Raw genomic sequence first — 20,185 nt, 5'->3', positions numbered from 1 at the left:
ATGGATCCTGAGGGTTTTCAAAAGGCGCTAGAGAGTTTTCCGGCTGATAAAACTGATGCTCCTGTCGAAACCCTGGTCACTCTGTGGAATACGGAAATGACCCGGGCAGCTAACACGATCGCCCCAGTGCGCCCTCTCCACTGCAGAGCTCAATTGGCTCCTTGGTATACCTCGGAGTTAAGAGTGATGAAGCAAGATAGGAGACGGCTTGAGTGCAAATGGAGACGAACTCCCGACGCCTGTAATCATGCACTTACCAAACTCTATGTGAAGGCAGTGAGAGCAGCAAAGAAGCAGTACTTTGCTGCCTCCATTCAGTCATCTTCTAACCGCCCAGCGGAACTTTATAAAGTTGTCCGGGGACTTTTACATTCTGGTCCTCAGGATGCAATGATACCATCAATAGCCTGCTGTAACGAGTTTGCACTTCCAAGACAAGATCATGAACATCCGCCGGGACCTTGACTCCAATATTGTTGCAGTTGAATCTAATGAGGTGTCCGGAGCACAGTCCTGTCCTGTTTTATTGGATGAGTTTCAGTTGGTACAGCTCGAGGATGTGGACAAAGTGCTTGGACAGGTGCGGGCGACCACTTCTGCTCTGGATCCTTGCCCCTCGTGGCTAATAAAAGCTAGCAGAAATGGAACAGCCGGCTGGGCCAAGGAGGTGATTAATGCCTCTTTATGAGAGGGAGTGGTACCACTCTGCCTAAAGCAGGCGGTGGTGAGACCGCTCCTAAAAAAACCCTCCTTGGACTCCGACAATCTTGACAACTATAGACCGGTAGCAAATGTTCCTTTTCTGGGCAAGGTCCTAGAGCGTGTGGTCGCTCGCCAGCTCCAGGCTCTTTTGGATGAAACTGATTATCTGGATCCATTTCAATCGGGCTTTCGGCCGGGGTTTGGTACAGAAACGGCCTTGGTCGCCCTGTATGATGACCTCTGTCGGGAGAAGGACAGAGGGAGTGTAACTCTGTTGGTTCTCCTTGATCTCTCAGCGGCTTTTGATACCATCGACCATGGTATCCTTCTGGGACGACTTGCGGACTTGGGAGTTGGAGGCACTGCTGTGCAGTGGCTGCGCTCCTACCTCAAGAACCATCTCCAGAAGGTGGTGCTTCGGGAGCATTACTCGAGACCCTGGGTACTCCAATATGGGGTCCCGCAGGGCTCAGTTCTGTCCCCCATGCTCTTTAATATCTATATGAAGCCGCTGGGCGAGGTCATTAGGAGTTTTGGAGTGCGTTTTCAGCAATATGCTGATGATACGCAGCTCTATTTCTCCTTTTCATCTTCTTCAGGTGAGGCTGTTGATGTACTAAACCGCTGCCTGGCCACGATAATGGTCTGGATGAGAGCTAATAAACTGAGACTCAATCCTGACAAGACTGAGATGCTGTTGGTGGGGGGACCCTCTGCCCAGATGGTTGATGTCCGACCTACCCTAGATGGGGTTATACTCCCCCTAAAGGGGCAGGTCCGTAGTTGGGGGATCTTATTAGATCCGCTCCTGTCTCTGGAGGTTCAGGTAGCCTCGGTGGCACGGAATGCGTTCTACCAGCTTCGGCTGGTAGCCCAACTACGACCCTATCTGGACAGGGAGAACCTTGCCTCAGTTATCCATGCTCTGGTAACCTCTAGATTGGATTACTGTAATGCACTCTACGTAGGGTTACCTTTGAAGACGGTTCGGAAACTTCAGCTGGTGCAGAATGCTGCGGCCAGAGTTCTTACTTGGACTAAAAGATCTGATCATATAACACCTGTCCTGGCCCAGCTGCACTGGCTACCAATATGTTTCCGGGCCAGATTCAAAGTGTTGGTTCTTACCTATAAAGCCCTTAACGGCACCAGACCGCAATACCTGATGGAACGCCTCTCCCACTATGAACCTACCCGTTCGCTGCGCTCGACGTCGAAGGCCCTTCTCCGGGTTCCAACTCACAAGGAGGCCCGGAGAGCAATAACGAGATCTAGGGTCTTCTCGGTGGTGGCCCCCGAATTATGGAATGCCCTCCCTGATGAGATACGCCTGGCGCCTTCTTTGATATCTTTTCGGCACCAGGTAAAGACCTACCTCTTTGCCCAGGCATTTTAGTCTTGTTTTAATTTTAATGTTATAGTTAATTAATTGTAATTTTTATTAATTTGGTCGTATCTGTTTTTAATGTGTTTTATATTTATATGTCGTATTCACATTCGCTGGTTTTAAATGTGTTTTTATCTTGTTGTACACTGCCCTGAGAGCCTGTTGCTATAGGGCGGTCTAAAAGTGCAATAAATAAATAAATAATTCCCCTGATAGAGCTCCAATGGCCAGAGTGGTTTAACAGTCAGCTGCTCTGACTGAAGCTCTGTGAGTGGAACAGGGCATCTCCTAGCAACTCTGAGCACCCTTCACTAACTACACTTCCCAGCAGAAGCCATGACTATCTAAAGTGAAATAAAGGTCTGGTGTGGATGTGGCCAGGGACAGTTTTGGTTTAAATTTGGGTGGAAGGCTACATGTGCCTGCTGTAGAATAAAAAGGTGGTACAGCTTGAAGATGTTGACAAGGTGCTTGGACAGGTTCATGCAACCACTTCTGTGCTGGATCCTTGCCCTTCTTGGCTAATAAAAGATAGCAGGGATGGAACAGCCAGCTGGGCCAGGGAAGTGATTAATGCCTCTCTGTGAGAGGGGGTAGTCCCTGGCTGCCTGAAAGAGGCGGTAGTGAGACCACTCCTGAAGACACCCTCCCTGGACCCAGCAAATCTTAATAACTATAGGCCGGTAGCAAATGTTCCATTCCTGGGCAAGGTCCTTGAACGAGTGGTGGCAGGCCAGCTCCAGACACTTGGATGAGACCGATTATCTGGATCCATTTCAGTCAGGTTTCAGGCCTGGTTTTGGCACAGAAACAGCCTTGGTTGCCCTGTATGATGACTTCTGTCGGGAGAGAGACAGGGGGAGTGTGACTCTGTTGATTCTCCTTGATCTCTCAGCGGCTTTCGATACCATCGACCATGGTATCCTTCTGGGAAGACTGGCTGAATTGGGAGTGGGAGAGACTGCATGGCGGTGGTTCCGCTCCTACTTGGCGGGTTGGCTCCAGAAGGTGGTGCTTCGGGAACATTGCTTGGCACCCTGGACTCTCCAGTATGGGGTTCTGCAGGGGTCAGTTGTCCCCCATGCTGTTCAACATTTACATGAAACCGTTGGGTGCGGCTATCTGGAGCTTTGGAGTGCGTTGCCATCAATATGCCGATGACACGCAGCTCTATTTCTCCTTTTCATCTTCTTCAGGTGAGGCTGTCAATGTGCTGAACCGGTGCCTGGCTGCGACAATGCACTGGATGAGGGCTAATAAACTGAGGCTCAATCCAGACAAGACTGAGATGCTGCTAGTGGGTGGTTCTTCTGACCGGATGGTGGATGTTTATTTATTTATTTTTATTTAATTTCATTTATAAACCGCCCATAACCAATGGCTCCCTGGGTGGTGTACAACATACAATAATACAATAAGTCAACAAAAATCACTAGATATAAAATACAAATGCATAATAACACTAAATAATATTTAAGATAACTAAAGCATTAGAGCATTAAAATACATAAGAGTATGTATCCCGTGGCTGTATAATGAAAGTGTACATACATGGGTTTTTAAATTGCAAAAATAGCATATTATACATTTTATATTTCAAATAATGTTTGAACAGAAATTAAAAAGTGTATATGCAGCTCATGATGTCATTACAATGCGTTATACTTTTCTAATTATAAGAAGTCAAACAAGTTTACATATTCCTAGGCTGTTGAAGAGGGCAATTTATTTGTCTAATTCATAGCCTGTTTTGAAAACTTTCCCAGCTTTAATCCTATACTCACTTTTCTGGGAGTAAAGCAATACTAATCCCACACACCTAGAAGTAAACCATATTGAATTCAATAGGACTTACTTTTGAGTAGACATGGTTAGGATTGTGCTGTAAATCAATGGGACTTTTGAGTGAACATAAAGTATTGTGTTGTAAATCTTTCTCTCCCCTTCCAATCCTTTTTAAACAATTAGGCAGGGCTTATTTAGGTGTCACTGCTCTTATTTGGTAGGAAAAATGTTCTGCAATGACCAACTGGTTTTGACAAACTATTATATGGGATGGATGTATTTTTACATTTCCAGTGTGTGTGTGTGTGTGGAGTATTTCCAACAACCTTGTGAGGTAGGATTGCCGATTAAACACCAAGACAGCTCACAAGAAGAAATAAATCAATTTAAAATCCAATAACCATAAAAATAAGTATAAAACAGTTGCAAAACAACTTAGAGTGGCATGATTCTGAATTTTGGGTTGGGTGAATGAAGTTCCTTATCACTTGAGGCTGCAGTCCTGTGCACACTTCCCTGTTTGAATAAGCCACACTGAATATATTGGGTCTTGCTTCTGAGTAAACATGCATAGGATGGCACTATAAATATCTTTATGGGTTGTATAGATAATAAACATATTTGACAATCATGCTTATATAACTATTTATTCATACTATGTCTCGATAACTATCTGGTTTTACACCATGGATGTGAGCCCCACACAGCCATGAAGCTCACTGGGTGACCTTGGGCCACTCACTGCCTCTCAGCCTCAGAGGAAGGCAATGGTAAACGCCCTCTGTATACTGCTTACCATGAAAACCCTATTCATAGGGTCGCCATAAGTCAGAATCGACTTGAAGGCAGACCATTTCTAATTTTTGTACATTATTATTTCCTCTACATTTTAAGTGTGCCCTTCTTCTATGGTCTCCCTCTGTTGTTTTCATCCTGGGTGGCAAATGAGGCTAAGAGATGGTGAATAGCCCATGGTCACCCAGTAAACTTCGTAGCTGATTTTCATGTTAAAAATTAACTAAAAGTTTATATGCAAGGCAAACCTTAAGAAGCAATGCAGATCCACACAATACATTTAAAGCACATCCAACTCACATTTAAAGCACATGACTTCCCCCAAAGAATCCTGGGAAGTGTAGTTTCCTCCTCATAGTTATAGTTTCCACCACCCTTAACAAACTACTATTCCCATGATTCTGTGGTGGGATTCATGTGCTTCAAATGTGTGTTGACTGTGCTTTAAATGCACAGTCTGCCTTTAAGTGGATCTGCTCTAGGTATGCTGTGAATTTAAAAGAACCAATTTAAAAGATAATTTTTAAACAGGTGAAAGGCTGTGGTTCAGTGGTAGGGTACATGCTTTGCATGCAAAGGTCCAAAATTCAATCTCTGGAAAAGACTATTGCATGTAATCTTGGAGAGCTAATGCTAGTCTATGTCATCAGTACTGAGCTAGATGGTACCAAATGGCCCGAGTCAGTATAAGGCAGATTCCTTTGTTCCTAAAAGACGAAAGAGACCCATAGGCCACAGTGACTCAAATATTTATTTATGTATTTTATTTACAACATTTATATACCACTTTATAGTAAAAAGCCTCAGAGCGGTTTACAGAAGGATCTAAAACAATAAAATTGTTGGTAAAAACAGTTAAAAATAAGCATTTAAAAACATCCAAAATAATAAACCAGCAATGAATTAAAAACATAAAAAAACATAATAGTTTCTACATGCTTGGGAAGGCTAGTGAAGTGGATTTCGATCAATACTGAACAAGTCTGACTGCCATTTCCCCTAGACAGGGGGTCACGTAGACAATAGAGAATAGTGCTGTTGTAGTGAAAATGTGCCAAGGACACTGATATTGCAGGAATGGAGGGAGGACGGATGGAACAGGGGCAGAGCATCATTGTAGCAATGTAACTGTTGCCATGATTGTGACGGAGGTAAAAGTATATAACTGTCTGTAACTAATCACCATTTTGAGGAAGAGAGTTGAGTCCTGTACTCTACTCTGGTTAAGCGCTTAGCTAAATAAACAACCTTAAAACAGGCTTTGGCTTCATTATTAAATCTCCTCAAAAAGAACTCAGTCGTAAATTCCACGACAATCTTGGTGGCAGCGGTGGAATGTGAGGATCTCCTGTCTAGGTCAACCCGAAGGGGGAAGGTCGGAGCGGCGGTTTGTGCACATTCTGAGAGGTAAGAGGACCTCATTTGGATCAAATCCTCCCGCTTAGCTCCCACCTCCAACCCCGGGACTCCTGGATGGGCGGTAAGAATTTCCCATAGTTTATTGAAGCCCCTGCGTTAAGGTTTCCCTCCCTGGTTACATCCACACTCACGACAAAGGGTAAACAACAGTCCCACAGTCTCTGGTTTGAGTGTTAGGATTGGATTTTTCCCTGGTTACACCAACACTCAAGACAAAGGGTAAACAGTCCCACAGTCTCTGGTTTGGGTGTTAGGATAGGTTTGGAGAACGTCCTAATGAGCCGTGAATGAAACTGATACTGTTCCAACTTTTTCTCTCTGTATGCTGGGGACGCCTGGCCTTTCTAAACTACCCTTCTCCACCGCTTGATCAGTTTCAGCTCCGGACAAAACATGGGTGGAGGTGTGTCTTGTCCTGATGAAAAAAAACCCCTGGGGTACATGTGCCAAAATTATGGAACCCGTTTGGGTCCAAAAAACTGCTCAAAAGCTGGTGAAGCTGACTCACTGGTGGAGTGAGTGCACCTCCAACCGGCCTGAGCTTCAATTCCCGGAAACGGCACTTTTGACATGGACAAGCTCACCTATTTACGGGGAAAACTGGAGAAAACAAAGCCTAGGCATATCGATTTCTGGGTCCTGTGGACAGAGGAGGCAGAACACAGGAAACGGAAATCTATAGTAACAAGTCTTCAAGATTCTAACAAAAAGTTAAAAGCACAACTGGAGGAAAAGAAAAAGAAAACCGAGAAAGAAAAGGAACAAGAAGAAAAAAAAATGCATGCCAACGCCCCTTGCTGCCTCTGTACCCAAGCTTGCTAGCCACCGCCCCTTTGTTGCCCTATAACGAGGTACCAGAAGATATTTTGGATATTTTGGGCCCCAATGGCTGGGAATGCTCAGCCTTAAGCTCAGGCAAATGCTATTTTACAGTCAGAGCAGACACCACCTCTCCCAGCTCGAGCAGGTGCCATTTTAAGCTCTGGAATACCCAAACGCTCTAAAGAGAAGAAACACCCCCCCACACACCTGAACTTTCTAGAGAAGAATGGCCACTGTCTCCTGAGGAATTAACATTTAAGGAGCAGTTTCCCCATCTTGTCGATGCAAAAGTTACAAAAAGGGTTAAAAGCAAAGTTTGAAATTGTAGCTACATCCATAGACAGCCGCACCTGCCCCATTTGCCAAATAAAGTTGGGGAGAAAAAAGACAGTGATGGAGGATTTACCTCTATCCAGTTTAATCCGGAAAACTTCCCTGGGTGCTTTCCCCAAGTTCAGCCAGCCGGCATGGTTCAATATCTTCCCGAAACTCAGGGAGGCTCCCAATGAATTTAAAGAAAAGCTAAAAGCCGAGAAATACTGCAAACCGAAAGTACAATCGCTCTGCCCTTCCCTGTTAACCCTTCCTTGGCTCCCCACCGCATTCTTGCAGCAGTAGTGTTCAAGAGGACGACCTTCAAGACAACTGGGCTCCCTACGCTCCATCACCCCCACAGTTGTTTCCAAAGGAATAGTTTCAAAAAGGAAATTTTTAAGCATGCTCAACTTTTAACCTGATGTTGTCTCAAACTAATTTCTCCACCTCTGATGCTACCATTCCTCTAACAGTTGCTGGCCAGCCGCAGCATTTCTCATAGACTCTTATGCTTCCAGATCCACAGTTCATCAAGCTGACCTGTCTCATCCACTATCAGGAGAAATAGTGACTGAGTTTGAAGTAGGAGGTCAACTAGCAACCTTTTCAGCTGCTCCACTCACCCTGGTACCAGTTCTGTCAATTTCTGTGTAAATGCACAATACTGTTATTGCAGCTCTGATGGGTACATTTGGATCTTCCCTTTTCTAATCCTCATGATTGTTCCTTCTAAAGCTACAGAGGCCTTCCCTTGGAATGATGTGGGAAAGCTGCTAACAGTGGAACCAATCGAGATTCGGTGTCCACCTGATAAACCTTACCCATCAGTAAAGCAATACTCTCTCTCAGCTGAAGCAATTGAGGACATCCAGCCTGATTGCCTCACTGCTACAGCAAGGTATTCTTGTATGTAATGTGCTTCCCTGTAATAGGAAAAAGCCGCTTCATAGGTTTTTGAGAGTGGCTAAATACTAGGCATTGGATCCCAAACTTTGCAGCCTATTGAATGAAAGGCAGAATGTGAGGCTTCCTTTGTGGATTTAAGAAAGGCTGTGGCCCAGACTTCTGCTATGTTAAACCTTTTTTCCTCTTTTGCCATGAGTCTCAGGGTTCTGCTGCAGAAGTACTCTGTCGACCTAGTGGCTAAAGGATACCCTCCTTGGTTACAGCTTTGCTTGTCCAGAAGTCTGAGGACTTGGTGCAAGGACGTTCCCTCACTGTGTTGGTTCCCCATTCTGTGCATTCTCTCCTGCTGCACAGAAAAACTCAGTTCCTTTCTTCTCAATGTCAAACTTCCTATGGAACTGTTAGTGTTCATATACCTCACAGCATTTCTTACCTCAGCTAGTTCACCTTGGGAGGTGGATAGCTTTCCTTATTTACAAGGATATGACGACAATGGAACTATTCTGCTTACCCCACCTAATAACTCTGTGCCCCTCTCAACCCGGCTTCCCTTCTACCCCTTCCTTCTGATGGAGAACCTCATTCAATCTCTCCCCATGATTGTTTGCAGGTCGTTGAACATCTCTCCACCCCTCGCCCCGACCTTCGTGACGTTCCTCTGGATAACCCTGATCTTATCCTTTTCACAGATGGCTCCTGCTTCAGAGATGACACAGGAGTTCTCAGAATTGGCTATGCTGTGTGCTCTCCACATGAAGTCCTAGAAACCTTTTCTCTGCCAACTCTCCAGTCTGCCCAAGCTGCAGAGCTCGTGGCTCTACAGAGAGCCTGCATTCTGGCATCCAGTTGCTCTGCTAATATCTATACAGACTCTTTTTATGCTTTCAAAACCTGTCATTTTGTGGGTCAAATTTGGTCACACAGAGGGTTCTTGACTTCAGCTGGCACACAAATTTCTCATTCAGCTCTTATTTCTGCTTTACTGTCTGCTCTTCAACTTCCTAATTCTATTGCTCTCATGCACTGCTCTGCCCACACCACTGCTACTGATCCTGTTAGCGGTGGCAACCGCATGACGGATGCTGCTGCTAAGGCTGCTGCTCTTAGTGCACCTCCTTCTCCCCACCTTCCTTCTCAATTGATTCTCCTCCCCCCTCATCTGTTCCTGAACTACCAGAACTCGCTTTGCTTCAGAAAGCTGCCCCAGAGCATGAAAAAGATCTTTGGGTCCGCTTTGGCTGTCGCTTACATCTTGACTCTGTTTGGAGGAATGTCTCAGGCCGCTTTGTAGCCCCACAAGTACTTCTTTTCCCTCTTGCTCAGGCGACTCATCACTCTTCTCACCTGAGCAAAGGGGGGATGCTATTGCAAATTTCGACTCTCTGGTTTGCTCCTAAGATTACACCTGTTCTGGCCCAAGTGGCATCCACTTGTTCAGTATGTTTAAAACACAATGCTGGCAAACCAGAACGTCCTCTTACTGGCACCACTCCTTGGGCCTGTGGACCATTTCAGCATGTTCAATTGGACTTCACAGAAATGCCGAAATGCCAGAACTACAGATATGTATTGGTCATCATCTGTCATTTTTCTGGTTGGGTAGAAGCATTTCCATCACGACACGCAGATGCTGCAGCTGTCTCCAAGGCACTGCTTAAACACATCATCCCCTGATTTGGCTTACCTCTCTAATTGGATTCTGATCAAGGTACTCACTTTACAGCTAAAGTAGTACAACAGCTTTGCCATGCCTTAGACATTAACCCAGCCCAACCCAATTACAGTCTTTATTGGAGGGTCACAAAGAACTTCTGGTCTACTGCACTAATCTTCCCAAAATGTTGAGAACTCTTTCCTCCCAGGTCCAGGAAGCCGCTCCTGTCCTGCTAGACGTGCCTGCTCATCGGTTCCAACCTGGCAATTGGATCCTGGTTCGTGAATTTTGGAGAAAAGATTGCCTTCAGCCTCAATGGTCGGGTCCTTTTCAGATACTCCTGACATTTACCGCACTGCACATCGCTAAGAGGCCAGCTTGGATACACGCATCCCATTGTCGAAAGGCCCAGCCGCCAGGCGAGAGTGAGAGAGGCCAGCTGGATCCTGACGAGACACCAGGAGGAAAGACCAAGGGAAAGGAGTCCCTTCCTAAGGACCACCATCCCTACCATCTGAGGAGAGGCCCTCGCGCTGCCAGAGGACTTCATGAGTGACATCCTATCTACCTGGGAGAAGTTAGGACTACGAAACCGAAGAGTGTCTGAGAAGACAAGACAAATAACATCTATCCATTCTAGAGCCAATGAGGTGCAACCCCTTCATCAGATCAGCTCCCCAGATAGACTTTGAGCTTATTGAAGTAGTACGTAGCCCATTGGACTCTTTTGGACCTTCTCACACTGAGGTGGGGAGGCCAGTGACTTGCATTGCTAGAGATAAGTTTGGCTTCATTGCTGTTTGCTTGCTATTTCTTATAATCACAATTATAATATGGCTCCTGCGGGAGTTAGGCTTGCTTTCCTAATATTGTATAGCCTCCTTTTTACAGGACATCCTGATTGGAGTAGGAACACATACCTAAGGCTAATGGTCGATCTCGCTAGAGGGATGAACAAGAGTACTTGCTGGATCTGTATGCATACCCCAACTTACGAAAAGGAAGGTATCCCACTGGTAGGAATACCTCTGAATGCAACTGGTCTTATCTCAGATGAATGATAAGTCTCTGAAAAGTCTCGATACTACTCAGTATGTAGCCCTGTCCAGATGGACAAAAGGTGAACTTTGTTTAAAGTTCATGGGAGAAACATTCATTGGTAGCAGCCAATGTGAATGGGTCCTTCATCGAGCCAAAGGTAAATGGAGTCTCAGTAACTCCACTGGGCCAATTATGAGGAACAGGTGGAGGGTAATGGAACCATTGTGTATGGCTCTCGGGCACCAGTGGCTCTCATATTTCAATGAAACCTGTACTCAAGAAGAAGCCACCATAGCCATGCTTATGTATGGCGAGGAAGGGGTGAGACAAGATAGATTTGCTCACATCCTTCCTCCCTTAATGGGAACAACACATAGTTATTGGTGGATCTGTGGATATAAGGATTGGAAGACATGACCCATTAACGCAAAAGGAACTTGTTATATTGGACTTCTAGCCCCTGGAATCAGGATTGTGGACACCTTTCCTAAGGGTCTGATATGAAATTATCGAAGGGTAGCCCCAAGTCATAAGATCCTGGAAGCTTATAAAGATCTTAAAGCTCCAGAGTACCATGCAAAAGACCACCCAAATGTTAACACCGGCTGAAGTGAAACAAATGTACTTGGAATGTGATAGACAACGGATGGAGGAAGAAGAGAAAGTGTTATGTATCATGCAAATTGGGATGGGACTCGAAAGGAGTCCCATAGGGGGGAGTGAAGTGGATTTCGATCAATACTGAACAAGTCTGACTGCCATTTCCCCTAGACAGGGGGTCACGTAGACAATAGAGAATAGTGCTGTTGTAGTGAAAATGTGCCAAGGACACTGATATTGCAGGAATGGAGGGAGGACGGATGGAACGGGGGCAGAGCATCATTGTAGCAATGTAACTGTTGCCATGATTGTGACGGAGGTAAAAGTATATAACTGTCTGTAACTAACCACCATTTTGAGGAAGAGAGTTGAGTCCTGTACTCTACTCTGGTTAAGCGCTTAGCTAAATAAACAACCTTAAAACAGGCTTTGGCTTCATTATTAAATCTCCTCAAAAAGAACTCAGTCGTAAATTCCACGACACTTGCCTAAACAAAAATGTTTTTATCAGGTGCCACAAAGAGTACAATGAAGGCACCTGCCTAATGTCAATAGGCAGGGAGATCCCAAGCGTAGGTGCTGCCACATTAAAGGATCAATTACTTACAAGAGCAGAACAATTACTATGTGGCACCTGTAACATGGACAATACACCTTGAACTTGGTCTGGCAACAAATCGGCAACCAGTGCAGATTTCAGAGCAGAGGTATTATGTGCTGACAGGATCTTACTCATCTCAGCAATCTTGCTGCAGCATTCTGCACTAACTGCAGCCCCTGGATCAGGCTGTGCTGCATAAGGATTTCTGTGACTTTGGCTGACTGGCTGCCACTATTGTTTTAGTTTTGGTTTTTGGTTAGGAACCCTGGGTGGTTGTGGGATGCTGAGTTTTCTGCCTTACTCAAAGGAATCTTGTTGTGGTCAGTGTGGTATTGCATTTAGGGAATCATCACTGTCTTCTTCTATTTGCATTTCATTTACCATTGACCTCACTCCTTTACACCCATAGAAGCAACAACACTGTTTCCATGTGCTCAGCTCAATCCCCTTAAAGCCACTGATGATGCACCTTGTTGTTTCCATGATGGTTTGTTTCTTGCCCAATAGTAGTAGAAGAGAATTCACATACTGGGAAGTGTGGCTGCAATTGCTGTTGTTCCCAGGCTGCTGCCCGTGAAGGTAGACTAAACCATGTATGTTTTCTCTCTGTCAATTATTACTCACTGGAATTGGGTTGGCTGTCAAAGTGAGTTTATAGCATCCCACAGGGTAAGAAGGAAAGGGTAGATAAAGGGTAGAAGTTTGGAGCAGCCACATCAAAAGGCAGGGGCAGGGCACTCTAGGCAGGGGGTTGCCAACCCTGCTTGGATACGGATATCTCTGCAGAGGATTGTGATGTTCCTGTATTAATGTCAATATGGTAAGTGCTGTTTATACAGAAGACATATGGTAAGTGGAGTGAAAGAGGAGGGGGGAGTACATGAGCAGTAGAATGCTGGATGATTGGCTGAGCATTTGAATGGCTGGGAGTATAAATGGAAGAATGACAGTTGAATCTGGGTGGGTGTTAGTTGGTGGATGTGAGAGGAAGAAGGTGTTTGGTAGTGGATGTTAGGAGAGTGTGGAGAAAGAGGGAATTGGAGTTCTAGTTAATAATAAGACAAGTATCACAGGAATAGATGAAACCATATGCTTATGTACCATTATAAAAGTAATCTTGTTATTTCTGATATTTAATAAATACTATTTTGGTTTACCGAAGGCCTGATCCTTGGCTGGGGTTTTCACAGACCAGAAGGGAGGGCAAGGTAATTACCAAGGCTGAAGGGAAACAGTAACGAATGGTGGCAGCGGTGAAGAGAAGAATAATAACATTACAAGTATCCAGAGCAACCCAGAGTTATATGTGTAATCTATATAGATACCAAGGGGTTGGGAACAGCATACGCACGCAGTCACAAAAGTAACCAGATAGAGAGAGACCACAGGCAAAGTCTCTGGGAATATTGGTTACAGGACGTGACTGGTGGTGCTGCCTAGCAGGGGGATCTAGTGAGATCTGTGCTAGAGCGGAGAGAGAAACCATATAAAGGACAGTCCGGACTGGTGGAGTCCCTGGTGGTGCCTAGTGAAAGGCAGTAGCCACAAGCAGGTAGGAACCTGACAGGGAGAGCCAGGGAAGGACGTCACAAGGATCCCTAGTCAAATTTTACCAACAGCACAATCCTAACAAAATATACTCAGAAGTAAGCCCTGTTGAGTTCTATGGGGCTAAGTCCCTTAGTAAGTGTGTTTACAGCCTTCAGGGGCATCCATCTTTACTCCTGAGTGCTCCAATCGAACATCTCCACAACACTAGGCTCCCTTCTTCCTACAATGGCCTTGTGGTGACTGGCCTGGCCTGAGGGCAATTAAACCCTTCCTGCCAGAAGCAAGTAGACTAGATTAAATGTTCCCCATTCAGGCTCCCTAAGCAGATGAGAAGGAATGATCCCGTCACTAAAGATGGACCTGGAAACACCCTCTTTTAGCTAAGATTTCTATCTTAATTTCTAATCAGAGGGGTTTTTTTTGTTTGAATGGTATGCTCCAAGCAACTGTGGTTGTATAATTAATGTATAATGCTTTAATGACATCACTAGGGCCTGCCCTGTGAGAGAAATGTATATAAAATGTTGCTTTTTCAGAATATTCTAAGGATAAATAAAATATGTGATTTTATTGTTAAGAATAAATGGTTAATAGGTTAATAGACTGTTTGCAGTAGATAATTCTATAGAAGCTGGAGTTAACGTAGATAGAGAAAAGGGGCTTTTTCTTAGAATAGGACATCTGTCTGAAGTTCAAACAAAGCAGCCAGAACAGACAGTTTGTGGTCAAGTTCCACTTCAAAATAGAAAGGGGATTTACACTTGACTCAGGATCAGTTATTGAAAAATTAGATACTGGCATTATTTTCTTTTATATCCTCCCTAAGGAAAAGAAAGGGGGGCCTTTGGCCCAAACCCCGTCGTTGGAGTCTGCTGTTGATAAGACACAAATAAATTCTTGGACAGACATCACGACTACTTCTTTGGAAAAACTCCTACAGAATGGATTTAGAGGATCAAAAACTGGACAGATAAGGAGAGATTTGAGACTTTACTAATTCCAGAATTAGATACTTGGAGTTCAGGGTGGAAATGGAAGGGAACTTGGATTAGGACCTCCTTTAAGGAATGAGGTTGAATGACAAATGAGAAGAAGGTTACCTGTTATAATAGAAACCAAATTTCTCCCTGTAAGGGAGTGGGGGGGTCTCAACCAATAATATTTGTATACAAGAAACCTGGACACTTAAGACCAAGGGTTCTAGTGCAAATACCCCTTGAGATTGAAACGACACCTAATAGAATATCCCCAGGTAGGGGTTAAATGTATAATGATCCCTGAAGTAATTTGTACAGGAATTGTTTGGATTGGAGTTGTAATAATAATAATACTTTGTCTGTTGAACATTTTCTTATATTTCTGGTTTTGTGAAGAGATTACCAGAGATGAAGAGGTGGATTAGTCTGAGCAATGTGAAAGTTAGGATGGGAGTTGTGTTACCTGGGAGAAAATAACATTCGAAATGTTGTTTTCAAATAATAACACTCCCATCAGAAAAAGAGCCAAAAATGCCCAAGAAAAGTCATTCAGTCCACCACAGATTGACCTCCATAGGGTAAAAGTCATAGAAGTTCAGGATGAGCAAGTTGAATAGGAATAGCAATAGGGATAAGTGTTAATTTTTGTGTTTATATTGTTTAACCAGAAAGAGGGAAATATATGTCAAAATATAAAATTCATGATAATGGTAAGAAAGCAGCAGACGGCCAATAATGCCAGTCAGAAGGTCCGGACCCAGAGTAGTTTGGTTAGGACAGTCCTATCCTGTATACTTATATTCAAAATAGAGACAGGATATGGAGAAATAAAATGCCTGGGTAGGATGGGTAAAATATATAGTCAAACTGCTATGTTTGTGCAACAGGCAGGCTAATAGCACAAATAAGCTCCCTCCTCTATAGAAGGACCAGACAGTACCACCAAAATAAGTTGCCTGTTAACTCTGTACCAGCATGAGAATGCTTGGAACAATGAGACCCTGTCAAGAGCTTTCCCACCAGTTCCCAGCCTTAAAACCTAGAGACTAAGGACACCACCAGTCCAGAGTTTCTAGGACTCACTCAAGAGGTGGGAACTTTGGATAGTTGTACAGGAGATGGGTCGAGTAGTTCTTCTCACCCTCAGGAAACAAGGGCAGACTTATGATGGTATCTGTGGAGGTGGAACATTACAGCTATCCTTCCTGAAAACTGGAAAGGGACATGTGCTATAGCACAATTGGAAAAAAACCATTTACCCTGGCATTTGAAGAAACTAAGATGTTTAGTAGAATAAATAAAAGAGAGGCAATAGATTCCTAATTTGATAAAAATATTTAGATAGACTCTATCAGGTATAGATGACCAACTTACTGGGTGGTTGGAGTCCAAGTTTGGAAAATGGAAGGGATGGATTTTATATATTTACCTCACTGATAATAGTAGCAGGGGTATTGACTGCTGTGGGGTGTTGCATCATACCATGTGTACGAGAGTTAGCACAGAGAATAATAGAGACGGCTGTAACCAAACAGATGCCTTTAGAACCTTCTCTTTATAATGAAAATGTGTTACTTTTAGCAGAACCAGAAGGAGATTCTCTATCCTTCCAGGAAGCTCGATGTGAGATCATACAAAAACCTGAAGACTTAATGAAAAAGACAACAAAAAGGATGAAATAAAAAGAGGAGGGATTGAGAGAAATGTATATAAAATGTTGCTTTTTCAGAATATTCTAAGGATAAATAAAATATGTGATTTTATTGTTAAGAATAAATGGTTAATAGGTTAATAGACTGTTTGCAGTAGATAATTCTATAGAAGCTGGAGTTAACGTAGATAGAGAAAAGGGGCTTTTTCTTAGAATAGGACATCTGTCTGAAGTTCAAACAAAGCAGCCAGAACAGACAGTTTGTGGTCAAGTTCCACTTCAAAATAGAAAGGGGATTTACACTTGACTAATTCAGCTGATGTTTTTAGCCCTTCATTGCTTTGCAATAAATAAATAAATAAATAAATAAATAAATAAATAAATAAAGGGAGTTTTTATGCTTAGTTAATGAGGAGGGGAGGGGAGCAATATACCATATATGGGAAATAATAAATAAGGGTATAAGGTAGCCTAAAACTGAGGAGTGGGAGATGTAAACAGGGGAGGAGTTTCATGTGACAGGGACAGGCGGATCTGATAGGCTGTGAACCCTGGAAGTACCTGACCAATGGGGAAAACAGGGGAGGGCATGAAGCGTCGGGCTAGGGGATAAAAGATTTGTACCAATGTCATTTGGGTGTGTCTGCCTTCTGGTAGGACATCCGTCCTTGCAAGTACGAAATAAAAGCTTTTAAAATTGATTCACACTTGTCTCTGTCGTGGGTCTTCCACAGGAGACCATTTTTGGGGTCTCATAGGGGGGTTTTCCCTTAAGGAAAACCACGTTTCTTACACCTGTGATATCACTAGGGCCCGCCCCTGAAGTCTCAGGGTTTGGGATGCTTCTGATCTGGCAACCCTGGTCATGACTGCTAAGGTTACTCAAGGGACTTTGATGAGGAACTCTGTCCTGATCAGGATCAGGGGTAGGGAGCTTTAATCCTTTGCTTCACTACAGTTCCAACCTGGATTCTCATCCCCCCCCCATCCAGCCCACATCTGCTATTTACTTTTAACAAACCATTCATGCTGGGATGACTTAAGAGTCATAGTGTGTATCTTTTTCAACTCCTGCTTATATTTGCTTGATGGACCCAAGACCTCTCTGTGACCCTCCCCAAGCTATGACCCTGCATAAACATTCCAGGTAGAGATGCTTCTGAAATTCTCACCTGCTTTTGTTTATGAAGTGGAACTGATGCATTAGGAGTCTTCAGTTTTTCCAATCTTCCTTCCCCAATTATCTACAAAGTGCTGTGCTTGCATAATTTCCTGCAGCTTTCGGTTCCTTTGTGTCCTTCCCTCGCCCACATTAATGATGCATCCCCCTGAACCAGGCCAACCAGAGGAAGGGCCACAGCTCAGTGGCAGAGCATCAGCTTTGCATGCATAAGGTCTCAGGTTCAATCCCCAGCATCACTAGGTAGGGCTGGGAGAGGTCCCTGTTTGAAACCCTGGAAGTCTACCGCCAGTCAGTGTAGCCAGTACTGAGCAAGAGGGACCAATGGTCTGACTCAGTATAAGGCAGCTTCCAATGTTCCTATGTAAGTAGAATGAGCCACCTGCCTCAGGAGGCAAATGCACCCCTTAAACTAGTCTGCTGCCATCAGCTGCACTGGAGAAAATTGCCCCGAGCTGGACAAAGCCCTGCCTAATTTTGTGAGACCCCTCTCCCCCAGCAGCCTGCCACACTCCTTCCACAGTGTTCAGGGGTGTCCCCTCCCTTCAGAGAAGCCATTGTGGGGCTGCAGGTGGCTTCAGAAAGTTGATGAAGACAGGAAACTCTCCTTCTGTGAACTCCTTTAATGTATCTTACAATTGAAGCCTCTGGGATTATTTATAAGGCTCTGGCACATCTTAAAGGCTCATTAAAATAAAATGTTTTTAATATTATAAATGAGGTAACTTTCAGTTAAACATGTTTTACTACTTGTATTTCTGCTGTCTTTCATCAGCTTATTATGCCCCTCCCCAATGTGCCTTCAGGGCTCATTACAACAGCTTTTCTGGCTGCAGGCCTACTTCCTTGGAAACATGAGTGCTCACTACCTTGCTTATGCTCACACCATTCTCAGAAACTTAATTCATTTTCTCTACACCTCTGTCCCTCACCACATTCTTTGTGCTGAAGAAAACATTAAGGGTATTTAATATTTTCTGTTAGGATAGGCTGCAGATTAAAAAGCCACTCTACCCAACTCTTTCTGTTTAGGAGGACCAAAATTACTTATGTAAAACCTGGAACCATCTTCATCGACCTTTAAAAGTTTCAAATGCCTGTCTGCTGCATTCTCTTCCAGCAGAAATTACATCCAGTTTAGCATTGTGAACTCATTGGTCTAACCATGATAAGACAATGCAGCTGCAAACTAACATTAAAATAATACTATGGATATACAGTGGCTAAATTTATTACCCAAAGGAAGGGGTTCTTCCAATGGATTGAAGAGAAGCTCATCCAATGCATCAATATCCCATAGATAGTGTTGCTTTTCATCAGGGTGGTTTTGTCTTCTTCCTGCCAGAAATTGAGAATGAGGGATGTGAAAGGAGAGAAAAGGAATTCATCTGAAGAATCAGCCACATCATCTTGCCAAAGTAAAGAAATCCTCAGCACAAAACATAATTAACCACCCTCCCTATTTTAGAGTGTTGGCAGAGAGAGCAATGAGCATTTGTTTCAGTTAGGCAGAAATGTCTTCTTGGGAGTTTAGGAATTGTTCTGGGGTAAGGAAGGTAGAAACAACAGATGGCATCTCTTCCCATGCTCCCCTCTAGACAAGAATGGTAAGAATTGCCTGTGGTGGCCTGTGGGACAGCCCTGCACCAGGTTGCTCCAAAACTGCACCTTGCAGGGCAGGCGCATAGGGGCCAGTACCCAATCCCCATGCAGTCTCCAATGCAGGGTTGCCTAGTGTGAACTCATACATTGGTCATAATATAGGCTGCATGGAGCCTGGCCAGTTCCTTTACAGTATACAATCTATGCCCAGGGAGAACTAGCTTTTCCAACAGGAATATCAGGCTGAAAACTATGACAAAAACGGAAATTAACATAAAATAAACTATGTGGGTAAAAGGAAACCGAATAGTTACTTTACACTGAGCACAAAGAGGCTCTTGGTCTTCTTGGCATTCAGTTGAATTTCTTAGGAAGCTAAAGGTCATGAACTCCTTCCCGTTCAGCTGCTGACATCCAGAGATGCACAATAAACTCAGTCACTTTCACAGGATGTAAATCACTCTTCAGAACACTGTTTTAGTCTGTATTTCTGGTTCAATCTTTAATGAATCAGCATCCCTACCAGCTGTCCTCAGGCAGTTCTTCATCTCCAAAGAAGCAGCTTCCCCTCTTATTCCTAAACAGTCTCAAACCTTTATAGGCTAATGTTGAATTCTTGAAATTCTGGGATTTTGCAATCAAAGGTTAATATATCCTATGAGATATATTTTGTAGCAGTAATTCCCCTAGTAATTCATTTTTGTGTATTATTTTCACTAATAGAAGCATGTTGTGCACCCTTTCTCCTAATCTATGGTTTTTTTTGTTACAGATTCCATAATTGTAAAACTGCATTGCAAAATTTGGAGAAATATGATTTTCAAGGGATAGCTGCATTTTGGTTTGCATATTGGTTATGAAAGTGTGACTTAAGTAGGTTCACTTTAAAATGTAAACCAAACTAATCCCCCACTATCATTATTTACATCATACCATCATTAAAAATATTGGGTGGTATTCAGTGCTATTCCTACTCAGAGACACCTACTGAAGTTAATAGGCACAACTAACTTAGGTTCATTCATTTCAAAGGAGTTACTCTGAGTAGGACTTGGCTGACTATAGACCAGTAAGTTTTAATAACCATAAAAATTACCATATCAGCAAAGGCTGCCTTGTTGACATTATGCAGTGGTAAGTCCTACATGCCTCTATAGTCTGCACTATGTGCCTCATTCAAAAACATGATGCCTGTCA

General features: G+C 43.7%; 1 protein-coding gene across 6 annotated transcripts in view; it reads right to left on the bottom strand.

Annotated features, from left to right (window-relative positions):
- LTK (leukocyte receptor tyrosine kinase) overlaps positions 1-20,185 on the bottom strand; it is a 181,634-nt gene that overhangs the window by 58,301 nt on the left and 103,148 nt on the right. For all 6 annotated transcript variants that reach the window (XM_061611381.1, XM_061611376.1, XM_061611377.1 and 3 more), the window contains exon 10: positions 18,623-18,724. In XM_061611381.1, coding sequence (XP_061467365.1) covers positions 18,623-18,724 — 102 coding nt within the window. The remainder of the gene's footprint in view (positions 1-18,622; positions 18,725-20,185) is intronic.

The sequence above is a fragment of the Rhineura floridana genome, chromosome 2, assembly GCF_030035675.1.
Source record: "Rhineura floridana isolate rRhiFlo1 chromosome 2, rRhiFlo1.hap2, whole genome shotgun sequence".
In the NCBI taxonomy this organism is placed as follows: Eukaryota; Metazoa; Chordata; class Lepidosauria; order Squamata; family Rhineuridae; genus Rhineura; species Rhineura floridana.
Note: the sequence above shows the minus strand (reverse complement) of the source record. Positions and strands in the feature narration are given on the sequence as shown.